This window comes from Centropristis striata, chromosome 15 (genome assembly GCF_030273125.1).
Source record: "Centropristis striata isolate RG_2023a ecotype Rhode Island chromosome 15, C.striata_1.0, whole genome shotgun sequence".
Taxonomy (NCBI): domain Eukaryota; kingdom Metazoa; phylum Chordata; class Actinopteri; order Perciformes; family Serranidae; genus Centropristis; species Centropristis striata.
In genome coordinates this window covers 18391077-18406114 of record NC_081531.1, presented here as the reverse complement: position 1 = coordinate 18406114, position 15038 = coordinate 18391077, and the positions used below count along the sequence as shown (strand labels likewise).

General features: G+C 36.4%; 1 protein-coding gene across 1 annotated transcript in view; it reads left to right on the top strand.

The window, feature by feature from the left end:
- Positions 1–5979: 5979 nt before the first annotated feature.
- The window catches only part of grk6 (G protein-coupled receptor kinase 6), a 56856-nt gene continuing 47797 nt past the window's right edge, over positions 5980–15038 (top strand). The window contains exon 1 of the mRNA XM_059351283.1: positions 5980–6105. Coding sequence (XP_059207266.1) covers positions 6054–6105 — 52 coding nt within the window. The 5' untranslated portion in view covers positions 5980–6053. The remainder of the gene's footprint in view (positions 6106–15038) is intronic.

Sequence of the window (15038 nt, the reverse complement as noted above, 5' to 3'; positions counted from 1 at the left end):
TTTGTTCCGGTCATCTGACTACAAACCACACCTTGTTTTCAACTTTGACCTTTCAGTTTCGAGTTTGTTTGTTTTTTTAATTAATTTCAGATTTTTTTCTTTAATACACAAATAAATATAAATATACACACATACAGAAAAACATAAAATATATATAATATATATCATCACACTGTTAAAATAATCGCCTCAGTCATTTTTTGTCAAAATTGTTAGTTTTTTTCCTAAATCATCTCCTCATGACGCCGGCCACCTATGGTAAAATCGCCTACATCCTCAGTTTGTCAGATCATGTGATTTTACCCCTTTAAAATAATGGCCTGTGTCAAGTGTGTCACTTAAGCGGATTTAATATGCCTAAGTCAAAATAAAATGTGACTTAGGCAATTTTTTGAACATGCCTTTGTGACTTAAGCAAGATATGGTAACACTATTTTGAAGGTGTCTACATAAGAGTGACATGAGCGTGTCATAAACATGACATGGGATGTGTCATGAACATTAATGACACTTTGAAGTAACATTAATGCTCTTGATACTTGTCATGTCATGTTTCTGACAGGCTTGAGTGACTCTTATGTAGACACCTTCAAAATAAAGTGTTACCATATCTTGCTTAAGTCACAAAGGCATGTTCAAAAAATTGCCTAAGTCACTTATTTCTCTTAAGTTACATAATTTACACACAGTGTTATTACTATGCCAATAGCCATCCTTTGTTACATCCTTTTTGAGTGAAATGATCAATAAATGTCATAGGTTACACGTTTCCTGCAAAACTTGAAAAAATTAATTAGGCAGATGTTTTAACAGGGTGACGATATATATTTTTCGAACATACACAAATACATTGATTCAAAAAGGCACAAAAACAATATGGACATAAAAAAAGGAAACTTATGTAGCTATGAAACATATTTTTAAGCTATTTACTGAAAATATTAACTGACTACATAGAACATGTATACATCAAATATGCAGTCTGTAATAAATTGACAAAATAAAAACAATTTACAACAAGATCAATCACTAAATATTAAAAAATAGAGTGTTATGCCTTTGACTTTAATGTCATCATTATTCAAGTGCATTATTTTTACATGTTGATCAAGTACGTCTGAATAACTGGCAACGACGTACTACAGCATTAGTAAGAACATTTGTTTGGAGAAACCAGAGATGAAATGCAAACTCCTATGCTAAAGCTGAATTAATTGAGGTCAAGAACATGAATAAACAAGACAAAATATTAAAATATATACAATACTTATATAAAAACTTCAAAAGCAAGAATTTCTTTTCAAGTACTTTACTTTTGGGGAGGGTTGGATACACCTGCAGCTTGTGCTTTTATCCTCTAGAGGTCAGTCTGGGTTATAAAAGTAATCTGAAAAGCTGCAGACTCATGCTCACATAGACTCAATAAAGGTTCACTTCAGTTTTGATTTTACTCAGAGGGACAGCAGCAGGGTCAATAGAACAGCAGAGCCAGAATCATAAGGGTATAAATTCTTCACTTTTACTCCTTCTCTCAAACTTATCTCAAACCATTTTTATAATTTTGTATTTATTTAAAATGCTCTAAAATCTAATAGAACTCTGGAGCCTGTTCCATTCCTGATTTATTGTTGCTTTGTCTGCCTAATGAATGTGTGAATTGTCTTTCATTTCTGAACTTTTGGTACTTAATGCCACTTATTATAATTATCTTTGATGTAGCTCATCTACTAACTACAACTAACTAAATCACATATTTTCAGTAATTTTTGAAAGCAAAATACCTTCCCTTATTATTTATGAATAACACCTATAAAATGAAGATAATAAAGCATCTCATAAACCTCATGTTAAACCTATAAGCATGTAATGTTGAAAATCAAATAAAAACCCAAAACTTACAGTACATTACATATTACAGTTAATTGCCTGACTCCTGAATAGACACAAATATATTGAAATCTGACTGCTGATAAGCGAACAAAATCAATAAAAAAGGGAGAACGTATCATTCTATCAGAAACATATTCCTGGCCTTGTAGGGAAGTCTGTCAAACTGAATTTTATAACATTACATGTACAGAAACTGATAACAAACATGTCAAATCCAGACTCCCTGCTGGATGCCGTCTTACATCTGAAAAGGTTGAACTTTCCTGCCTTCATAAAATTATTTAAAATTATTATTATTAAACATTATGATCCAAATTCCCAATGTAGCTGAGACTTTTCTTCTTTATACACACATTTGTCTCTTGTATAAAAACATTTCCTGCATTGCCTTCCAACCTACAAGCTTTTAAGTTCTGGTGAGCCATCTGGGATTTTTGTTTTGGTCCATTTCTGCATGTATTGATCTTAAATAAGTTTAATAACTTCAGTAATACATCAATACATCTATTTATCTATAAAATATTAAACATCCTTTTTCAAGACTGTTCAGGATGTTACTTTAAGTGCTGTTTACTTATGTGCGTGGCCTCATTCCTTCTAGACAATACTGTTCAGTTGTTTTTTTCAGAGGCCTTTTAGCCTTGAACTGTTTGGGTCAAGCTGTCAATGAGCCGGTGAAGACTCAAGAGCAAGTTTGGTCCAGAGAGTGAGTTTTGAAAGCCAGATCCAGGAGGAGCAATCACAGAGTGACGGATGCTGATCAATAACTCAACTCAGTCGACCCTCTGCCTGATATGAGCGGCTGTCGTCATTCTGCACAACAAAACAGTGAAAGTCTTTCTTAATGCACCTTTAATGCACCATCGCGCTTTCATTGATCTGTGCAGGGAAATCTACTTTCTGCTGAGGGAGATGAGCCACAAAGAGCCACAGCTTGTGACTCAATAATGTAATGATTTCTGGATTTGTACCATTGCATCATTTCTGATTGATACATCCAGACACACCAAAGACTTTTGTGAGGAATTGGATTTCATCCATATTATATTGATTCAAACATAGTGACCTATGTCATTGTGGAATATGAAGTGGCTGGGAATAGTTTTATTGGCTTGAAAATTAGCACTGGGTCAGGTACGCAGAAGTAGTATATCATGAGAGGAAAAGAATCCTACAAATTCTCCTTTTCATTCCTTCCTTTCAGTCCTTAGACCTTCATCACCTTGGGTGTCACAGTATACGGATTAAACACTTCATGATAATCACAGTGCTGAAAAAGTATTCATATCCCTTATTTACGTTAACTCACTAATACCACACTGCAGAATCACTCCACTACAAGTAAAAGTCCTACATTCAAAACTTACTTAGTAAAGTACAAAAGTACCAGGATCATGTTTCAAAAGTACTCATTATGCATGATGTACCCACTTAGATTTTTATATATTACAAATATATTACTGATGCATTTATGTAAGCAGCATTGTAATGTTGTTGAGGTACTGCCTAATTTAAACTATTCATACTGTTATGAGGTGCAAAAAATTTCCAAGAATTTTAAATTGATTATGTTTTTTATGTTAAATATTGACCTGAAAAGTAATTAAAGCTATCAGCTAAACTAAAGCTGGACTGTAAAAATGCCCCGTTGTTTTTACAGAAAAAAACTGGCAGCTGTGGTTACCAGAATATTTCCGTAAAAAATACAGTACATATGTCAACATCTTTACAGAACAACTTGTAAATTTTACATCCTAAAACTTTTTTTTTAAAGTTGTACATTATACCGTCCTTTACTGCCAATTTAACAGGATGCTGCTGCTTTTATACTAATTATTTATGCAAAATTTACACGCAGATTTTGCTTATTGTGCACTGAATACCAGCAAAATGTACAAGTTGTTCTGTTAAAAATTACTACAGTTTTAGGATGTAAAATTTACAAGATGTTCTGTAAAGATGTTTACATTTGTACTGTATATTTTACGGAAATATTCTGGTAACCACAGCTGCCATTTTTTTTCTGTAAAAGCAACAGAATTTTTTTACAGTGTGCAGCTAAATGTAGTGGAGTAAAAAGTCCAATATGTGCTTCAAAATGTAGTGAAGAAGAAGTATAAAGTTATGAGTTATTAAATACAAGTCAAAATTGTACTTAAGTACAGTACTTAAGAGTTACAGTCCACCACTGGATAATGACTACTTAAACATGAACAACACTGGATATTTCTGTTCATATGCTAATCTAAATGGTAATCTTTTACCGTAGTTTCAGGTTATTTCTCAGCATGGGCACAGCAATGTGAGAAGCAATTGTTGTCAATGAAAATCTCAACTCAGCTCCCTTCCAACAATGCTTACCGAATTCAAAAGGAAGCTCATGAAAGTAAAACAAAATCAGAATCTACTACTAGTAGTAGTTTATTTTTCATAATAATATAAAATCAAAAAATATAATTTGCAGAGACAGTAATTGCAAATTAATTAAGTGAATGTAAACAGGGATGTAGTAAATTATATGCATAATGAATATAAATACAAAAGTGTAAACAGTTTGAAACAGTAAGGTAAAGGTCACAGTGTAATGGTAAATTGTACACTATCCTCCTATGTTTTCATAAAATCCACAGGATATGCCCTGGAATTCTAAATAGGCCTAAATTACATCATTATGCTTGTCTCATAAAATTGAAATAATTTCATTGTTTTCCAATTAATGCTGCACTGTAAAAAAGAATCTGTTTAATTTACGGTAAAATACCAGCAGCTTTGGTTGCCAGAACTTCACCGTAAAAAATACACTGAGTAGGGTTTTTTATTCTAAATTTAAATGTAAATATCAGCAAAAACTGTAATTTAGACTGAGAAGTCCCTTTATTTTTAGGGTAATTGTGTCATTCATTCACACATCATGGTATTTCTCCATAAAATCTAGCATGAAAATGTTATATTTTTACAGCAAAACTGTGTGTTTCCTACAGTTTATGACAGAAAAAGTAAAAGTTATGAGTTATTCTTTGATTTACGGTAATTAAAAGTGTCTAATACGGTAATATACAATTTTTAATTTTACGCCCTATTTCTGATGTATTTGACATTGTTTTACTGTTATTTCTACAAACATTTTTTTACAGTGTGGTTAAAGCTAAATCAGATCATGACTCTTCTCGAAATATTACAAATACAAAAAACAAGGATGAAAAAAAATGACAAGACCACACTCACAATTTGGCTGTTTTCTTACAGAAAACAGCCAAATTGTGACAGTAACATACTGTTTTCCTTTAAAAAGGTATTATACTGTAGAAAACAATGCATTCTGGGCAATATTTGTAGGTAGTTTGCAGTTTCCCATAAAATACTGTAATATACCATAAATGGCATTGCATTCTGGGAGTTATGGTAGAATCAACAGTGGTGAGACTTAGAAAATACGGAAAGGTACTGTATTCTAGAGGAGACATTCAGCCAACTCTGGTCTTTCCTTTCTTGGAACATCCATTTTAATCCTGCATTTCTTGAGCAAATCACAGGGTAAGTTGAACTATGTTTTATTTGTTAGATGATGTTTGCAGTATCAGTATTTTACTGTCAAATCAAGGATATACAGGATTTTACTGTAATTCAGTATGTGGTTTTATCAAAGTAACATAGGCTACTGTAAAGTAAAATAACAGTAAGGGAACTGTAAAATTAGCAGTAGAATGCTGGCGACCCTGCTGCCAGTATTTTACTGTTAATTTACAAGACAATTGTTTACAGTGCATTCTTGCTTGTTGTGTGGAGGCCGCCGGGGGGGCTTGAATGTATTTTTTAGATAGAAAAGTGGGGCCCAATAGAAAAACTTTTGGAACCACTGGACGAGCCTAACAATACATTTTAACAGTGTGAAACCAGTGTTTCTTCCTCTTCTCTGACAGCAGCTTTGGGGCGGAGAGACGGTGGGAGGAGGAGGAGAAAGAGGAGGAGAAAGAGGAGGGGAGGGGTGCGGACTGTTACCGGACAGGACTGTGCGAAAGCAGAAACGGAGGGTTGAATTTTTCCTCCTTGGCAGGGCGGTGGGAGGAGGTCGTGGACGTCGTTTAGGGAAGATAAACTGAGATTAGAGCCGCCGGAGGAGACCGGGAGCTCCGTCTGCTGCTGTTACCACAGTCAGCATCAACATGGAACTGGAGAATATCGTGGCCAACACAGTGCTGCTCAAAGCTCGGGAAGGTAAGGATGGAGATGGCGTTCTGACAGCTCCTCTCTCCCGGCAATGCTACCTTACCTCCACAGCAGCGGGGCTGAAGGGATGCCCCGGACATGGCTGATATTAACTGTTACTGCACTTCCTCTTAGTCGGTGCTCACATCTTTTGATGATGCCGTTCAATACGAACAGGATATTACCTAAAGCACGCGCCGATCTGTCGAGTAGCTAGAACGACACATCGAACTCCACTTTCAACTTTAGCAATTTAAAGTTTTCTTGCTTGTTTATGAACATATATAGGTGATTTGACTAAATAGAGACACTGGCGTACCATTTGGTAAACAGTGGCCAATTCGGCGTGGGGATTGTTTTAGCAAATTGCCTTTTTTGTGATAAAATATCTACCTTCCTTGTTGACGGTTCTCCCCATAAACTGTCTATTACACTGTTGTAATACGCCAGCCACCTTCACAGTAAGAGTAGGTAGGCTAAAAGCAGACAAGGGGGATGCCAAGCTTATTGAAATTAAGCATTGTTTAATAGTGTATGCCGAATGAAAGAGTGGGGAGCAGAGAGTCGTAAAACGTCAGTGTTTGTGTGTATTGTGCACGGACGGAGTTTTAATCAAAGGGCGCGAAAAATTACCTGCCTTTTTTAAGTGCGTTTGGCATAGCTCTGATTATGTTCACGAAACACGAACTGGGCTATTAGAGGTCCGGAAGGGGTTGCAACTTTGAGATGTGACTGCAGCGACACATCGGGTTTCCCTTGCTGATGTTGCAGCATCGCTCTGTCGTTTGCGAAACAGGATGTTGAGGCAAAGCAGCAGCAGTGTTGTACAGTGGTTTGTACATTGTGCACAGAATTGCAGTTTATTGTTTTCGTGTTTAAGCCCTCCTGTTGAAATGGCCTCATGCAATTATGCAGTTTAGCTTCTGAAACTTATTGTTAAATGGGCCTACCTGTAGGCTCTCAAAGATACTGTTAAATGCAGATGTAGGTCTGCCATCATCTTTCAAACACTGATACAGTCTCTCCAATGGCTCTCATGCATGATAACACTACTGACTACTTACAGCACACATTTTAAACAGACATCTTATTGTGAACAATGGGAACATAATCAGAGCCCTTTGTTATTGTTATTCTAAACAGGAGACAAAGGTTGTGGTGACTCACTGCCAACATAATCCTAATGCCATCTGCATAGGGACATGAGAAGATGAGTGTGATGATCTCTCACTGCGAGCTTATCTGCTCAATTCAGCTTATCTGTTGCGCTTGTAAAGGCTCAGGAGTCAAGCCTCTGTGATGGTGCCCATATGCCCAACTGAAGTGCCCCTGAGCAAGGCACCATATCCCCGAGCACCAGACGGGCCCTGACCCCTGACCTCTTTGGAGCCTAGAGACAAGATGTTCTTTCATCATTGTGGAACCAGAAGTGTTATATGATCATAATTATTGCCTCAGGCTGTTGGACAGACAGAGTAGACTTTGTTTGATTCAGATATAAAAAAGACACATTTGCAAATATGCAAAGATATAGAACTTTGAAGCAAGTTAAACAAGGAAATGTAGAGAATTATGCATCCAGATGATGCCAGAAAATGCTAAATGGTGTAAATTCACACACACCAAACAGAAGTAATCAGAAGATTCGGTGATTCCACTGTTTTCTTTATCTTTCAGCTTATTAAAGGGGTACTCAACAGGTTTTACAGCTTTTTAAATGTACAAAAATAACTTTGATCACTGCATATGTCCTCAAGTTTACCTTGGCATAGGCTTAAGACTAACACGCTGAAGTACTTCACATTATTGGAACAAAGGCATTATGGAAGCATGGAAAGGAAGTCTGCAGAAAGAAAAATGGGCCTATAGATTGGAACAAGGGCATTATAGATTGTGTTAAAGTTAAGGTGGCCGTTTCCTTTAGAACAAGAAACATTAGGCAACTTCCCATGTTCGTGGCTGCAAATGGCAGGAAGTGGAAAGAGTTTGAGCTTAAATGACCAAAAATCATGTAGTGTGGCAACAGATGGCAGAAAGATCAAAGAGGCAACAGGTGTCATGTTGGAGAATATGTCTTATTCTGAACAACAGTGCAGACTGTCTGCTGTTCAAGAGTCCTGACTTTTTGTGTCACTTCCTGTGTGCAAAGACGTGTTTATACCCAGCTGAGATTCTTGTTTTTGTTCCCTCCACTTACGTACGGATGTGATTTGATTTTGCCACTAAACTCTATAAAGCCAGAGTCCTCTGACTGTCCAGCTGCCACAATCCAGGCGACAGAAGAGAGAGTAGCCGATCAATATGTGATATGTTCATCAAAATCAATTATTACAGTGCACTCACAACAGTTAAGCTTTTGCCCTGTTCATGCTACATATAGGCTGCTGTCCTGGCCTTTGATTAGTGGAGGTTATACCCACAGCTTAAAAGGTAGACCTGCAGACACTACCCAGGGCTGATAAACATTCATAAACTCATCCTCAAAGTTTTTGGTGTAAAATTACAGAGATTCAAATACAATATTTATTGTAGAGTCTCAGGTCTCTATTAATGAAAACTAAATGCATTGCTATTACATTTTAATTTGACCATTTATGTGACCCCCACCTCTGCAAACAAGCCAAATGTCAGACCTTCCCAAATTAATATTTATAGAAAAATACCAGCTGTAAGTTCATACAGTAAATCAGGTACATTTAGAGGGATAGTTCAGTGTTATTGAAGTGGTGTTTTATAAAGTACCTATCCATGGTCAGCATATTACCTGTGACGATCACCATGCTTTGGAGAAGCAGACAGGAAGGAAAAGCTATTTAAAATCAATATCACTTTAAGTGAATGTTATATTTAGTATATTTGAAGTGCTTTACATTGCCCTCAGAAGACCCTGTCTATGCTCTTGTCAAAAATATTAAATGTTACAGATCACTGCCCTGCTGGTCTACCTTTTGCCACAATAATTTAGTGTGATTTTGGTGTTTTAAAGGGGTAGTCCGGATTTACCAAAATCACACAATAAGTACATATATGTTTAGTTTAAATACAGCTAAATCTATTTGGAATTTCTCTTGACATATTTATTTTCTCTGTGAAGAAATGTATACCTGCTGTATTTCCCGTTGCTCATTGAGTGACAATCCTCTATATTATCATCATTATCATCATTTTTCTTCTTACCTCTTATCTGAACTTGGGTCGCGGGGGGCTGGAGCAACCGTTAATGCTCTCATTCACTCCTATGGGAAATTTAGAGCCACCAATTAAACCTAAGCTACATGTCTTTTAGAGGTGTGAATCAGCAGAGGCCCCATGATACAATATTATCCCGATACTTGAGTCACGATACGATATTATGGTGATTTTAAGCATTGTGCGATATGGTGAGTATTATGATACAATATATTGGGATTTAACTGTTTAACTGCATTTTGTGTCCACAAAATTAAATTCAATCAAGAATTGTTTTATCAGAGAAGAGACATGTCTGTCTATTCATCTCACTTTAGTGTTTTTATTTCTCCACAATGAGAGTTAAACCCACAGCCTCAACTTTAAGCCCTACTGCTCTGTATAGCTTCGATATGGCTGTGTCCATGAAATAACGTCGCAACGGAGTCACATACCTGGGTCCCAGTGTCTTTAACATATGTAGCGAAAACCCTCGTTTTCCACAAAGTTGTATGGCCTCAAGTCTTGAAGGAAATGAAGAAAGTAATGGATTGCGTTTTTTTTCTTCGCACGTTCTGAATTGGGAGGCAGCCATGTATGTAAAGAGGAGACTTGTGGGAACCCAGAGAGCCTGTATTCATTGCGATAGCATGACGTCAGAGGTCACATGACAGGTTGGAAAAAAAAATTGGAACTTCTGGACATGATGCGTATATAGATTCCTTAGATCTTCTAGTTTCATATGATACCAGTATCTCCAGTTTATTACTAAAAGTGAGCCTGCTAAGGCTGAATTCATATAATATGGCCATGCAAAATATCGCAATGCTGTATCGATTTTTTCCCCCACATCTAATGTCTTTGATTGTGGGAGGAAGCCAGAGGACCCCGGGGGGAACCCATGCTGACACGGGGAGAACATGCAAACTCCACACAGAAGAGCCGCAAGCCGAAGTAGAACCCGTTACCCTGGCGCTGTGACCTCTATCATATAAATATAAAATGTTAGAGAACAACAAGAGTCTTTGAGAGCTCTGGACAAGCAGCACTGTAAACTTTTATAATAAAAGGCAAGGAAATAAGCAAACAAACTTTGGCCAGTGTGCTGAGTTTTTGTGTTTTTGCCAGATTTTTTGTGAGCTCCCGCACCATTGGCTGATCAGGCTGGGTATCTTTAACGTTTTTTGTAACTGCAGATACAACATCTGACTCAGTAAGTGTGTGGGTGTATTGAATTGACTAAGATTCTTCAATGAATTTATCATTTAATTTGTAAGAGGAACAATATATTGGTTCTTCTTTCAAAAGTTACACGATCTTATTTAAATGTTGTTGAAACACATTCAGCTGTACAACCTGGCCTGAATAAAATCGAGGCTAAAATGAGAAAGTTATGATTTCAATTGGGAACTATCTGATCAAGTAAACAAGATTATAAATCAAATAGCAAATGTCCAATTTGTTTTCTGTAATATAATACATTTTTCTATCGCTGAAAAGCTAAATTATGTGCTCAGAGTTTTTTTGGCATCCACATGAGCCCTAAGAACTTATGATGGTCATTTTTCTCAATTCTTGACATATCATCATTTAAAAAATAAGTCTTTAATCAAATACTTTCAAAAATGCTTTCTTCATCTATCAGGATTGAAATAATGTTGCCGTCTGACTATTAGCTCTGAGCTCCCCTCCTCTCAAAAATGTGTTTTTCTTATGTTTAAGTCCCCTAAGATGTATGAACTTGACTATACTGACTTGTATCTGTGCAAAGTTTGTCACTGCAAAGATGTAGTGAGAGATGTCTTCTAGACTCATCTAGATTAGGTACGTCACTACTTTGAAAAGCTGTAAGACAGCTTGTCAATACAGAGCTAAGAACATTGTAGCAGATATCATTGTGTGTTTAACAACCATTGAAATTATGTCAGTCACAGACAGGTACAATGTCACAAGCTAATGAACAATATGAACAAGCTTTAAGATACTAAGTACCCTTCTTTTTACCTTTTATGAGGGAAAACCACATAAAATAAGAGTACTTTTACATACTTCACCACATGTCTGGAGGGGGACTTTGACATTCAACAATCATATGATGTGTCTTATAATGCTTCAGGAAAGAAAATACTATTCATAGAACATTTAATTTTCTGCTTACTTAAGACATCAAAGGGGAGACAAAGAATGGGACATGTGATACATCTCCCAGACAGTGGACGGGACATTTTCTGTGTTGCCAACTTTTTTTTTAATGCATAGTATTTAAAGCTTGCCTTGAAAGTTGCCAGATGTTACTTGATTATCTCACATGCTTATTTGATGCGAAAACTAACTTAACTTAGTCTTTCAGGTTTGTGAATAGTTATGTTGAGCTGACCTGACTCAATCTAGCCAACTAACTACAGTACTATTAGATATTATTATTTCTCATTTTACTCATTTTATCAATATGCATGTAAATTTGCCATCAGATAAAAAAAAACTGTGGAATTGAAGTGTCATGCATAGAGAGGATCCAGACCCTGCAGTAAAACTCACATGCTTCACTGCACAGTTGCACACTTTAGAAAATGTTAGCTTTTAAATTAAGTTTTTTTTTTATGTTTAGTGATGTTTAAAGATCATGATTTGGATTAAATACTTTGCGTTCCTGACCGATGCAAGTCAGGACACATTTGTGTCACTTTTAGTCTGGAAGTCTTGTGTTTAAGGAGCCATCCACCACCCAAACCCTTTTTCTCATTGTAAGAAGTCATTTTCTCCTTTGCTTTGGTAGCAATGACGACCACAGTTACTTGAAGTTGGTGCCTAACAATAGTATAGCAGCCCATTTCATTCGCTGACAAGAACATTCTCGTGGAGCAGACCCCTTCACATGAGGTTGATACCACTGATAATGCCTGTTCAATGGCGTAGACAGTGAATGTGTGGCATTAGTGAGAAAAAAGGCGTGTATCAGTCCCAATGATCAATACCTAACTATAATAATATAATAATAATAACTTTATTTATATATCATCTTTTAAAAACAACAGTTTTAAGAACAACAGTATAAAGTGCTTTGACAGAACATTCACAAGACATTCTCAGATCCACAGAATTAGAAGGTAAAAGAAGTAAAAAGGTAAAACGTTTAGAAGTAAAAAGGAGTAGTAAGATACAAAGCATTACATGAAAGCAAGTCTATAAAAGTGGGGTTTTAGAAGTGTTTTAAAAGAAGTTACAATGTGATGGTTCTCATTGTCAAATGTGACACTTTCACCAGTCTTGAATTACTATAAATGTCTTTGGGTTTGGGAAATTTGGGCAAAGTAAAAAGATATCCATTTAACCTCCTGTAAACCATAATGCTAATTTTTCAGTATTTAATGATGTTTTCCCAAAGAACATTTATCATGTTTGTCAGTACTTAAGGACGCATACTATTTGATTTAGGAACACTGGATGCAGCTTTGTTTGTTTACAAGAACACTGCACAGAAGTATTATTACTCTAAATGAGAAATTGTTTAGTTTGTTAATAAGTTTAGCTGCTGTTCCAGAAACATACTGTTCCAGAAACTCCTGGACCCAATTTCACAAGTTTAAGTGTTTAATGAAGACAACAATTTTTATGCCTTGCGTTGTCCATCTGTCCCATTCTTGTCAAACACGATATCTAAAAAAACATCTATTGGGAATTTCTTCAAATTTGGCGCAACGTCCACCTAGACTCAAAGATAAAGTGATTTGATTTTGGTGTCAATGTCACTCTGCCCTCAAGTCCATTCCATTCAAGTGAACCCAATATTTCTGGAATGTCCGATAGGAATTTCTTCAAATTTGACTTTAACGTCCACTTTGACATAAGAATGAGCTTGTTAGATTTTGGTGTTCAAAGCAGGAGCTCTTCATCTGTTTTCTTTGGCGTATATAAATATGGGAGGGCATAAAATCATCAACATTGTCGAAATTCATTGTCACATTGAAACTATTTTTACTCAAACTCAACAAACCCGCCCCTCCAACTCTCAAGAATGTTTCACTGTTGTCTTCTAGCAACAAGTAACGTCTCATAAGATTCACTTTCTTTCTTTCTTTCTTTCTTTCTTTCTTTCTTTCTTTCTTTCTTTCTAATGTTGTCCTACACAATCTGAGTCTGTCAGTGGCAAAAACAAGCACTTTTAGTGGATGTACATTGACTTTGACGAAGTTTGCCATTAAGTTGCAGGTGGTATGGCAGTATTGGTATCTCAGATTGTGTCGACTTCAGTGTTTTAGATACTGCACCATGTTGGTTAAATGGCGTTACTTCAGTTCAAAACAACAGCATTCGAAAATCGCCTTTGTCACCAAGCTTCTTCTTCTGATTTCTTTCTTTATGATTAAAAGCTGAATGGGCTGCTTTCGGTCTAATCTTGCATCTTCATCATTTTATAGAGAATCTGTGTTTCAGGCCCTTCCTGCCTCGCTGACATGCTGTTTGTCCTAATTTACATTCCCACTAATGCACACGCAACGGACACCAGGGATCTTGCTTTGTCTGTTATCAATCAGTTTATTGGTAATTCTGTGGCTGATGTTATCATCTGTTTCCCGGACACAAACAAAACATCTTGTTTGCATTGTATCTATGACAATAATTCATTTTTACACAGGCCTGTCTGAGTAGCAGCTGCCTTGCAGTATTTGAATAGCAAATCCTGAAGCGTGGTATTGACTTTCTCCACGTCAGGACACACAGTGAGGCTGCTGTTGTATTCACAACAACATTCTGTTATCACTACATACTCTGCCCTTATTAATGTTCTGGGATCAAACAAACAGTTAATCTGTCCCCCGGAAATTTCAGAGCATCACTATCTTTAATGTTTGAGAACTGATCTTGCTTCTGGATGAGATCTGAAGGAGAGCAATTGAGTTATTTCCACTGGATTGGGGAGCACATGTCCCCCTCAGCATTTACATCGTTTTTTTGCCCTGAATTTAGCCTGTTAGGCTGTTTAAAGTGAAGCTCTAGACCACAGAGCAATGACCAATCAGAGCTTAGTATAGCTTATATTAATGAAAAATAGTGTCCAAAAAATGGGGACAAGCGTGGACAATTTGAGCTGTGCACACTATAAAACTGACATATTTCTGAGGTCAGTGTGAAAAACATTAATAACCTACACACATTCTCTGTTTTTTAAATCTATATTTCAAATTAACAATTAATTAGAGCTCAAATGATTAAATTGATTTATCAGTCAACATTTATTGCATTATCAGCACCAAATAGATCAATCATTTAAGTCATTTATCAAGTGTGCCAAAAATTGGCTCGCCCCAGCCTGTCTAATGTGAAGCTTTATGGTTTTATATAATTGTAAATTGAATTTTTTGGGGTTGTGGGCTGTAGGTCTAACAATACAAGACATTGAGAGACAGTTTTTTCACAGTTTTCTGACCACTACTTTAAAGACTAAATGCCTAAAGGTGTAATTAGAAATTATAATCCAAAACACTTTTTGTGTTAACTGTCTGCTCTTTGTGTGCTGAGAAAAAAATCAGATCGTACACAGCCCTGGCTCTGTATGTGAGAAATAAAGTGGCTGGAACCAAACCACACAACACTATTTTGTTCTTGCTTGTGCACATGACAGGGGAAAAGTGATGGATGTATAAAGAGAAAGGCAGTGAGAGTGAGAGGGATGCTTAATCTCAGTATACATGAATTACAACAATTTATAAAGGGTTTCCGGTTGGTAAGAATTCGATATTTGGTCAGTTTTGAACCCACATTTGGACTTGGTA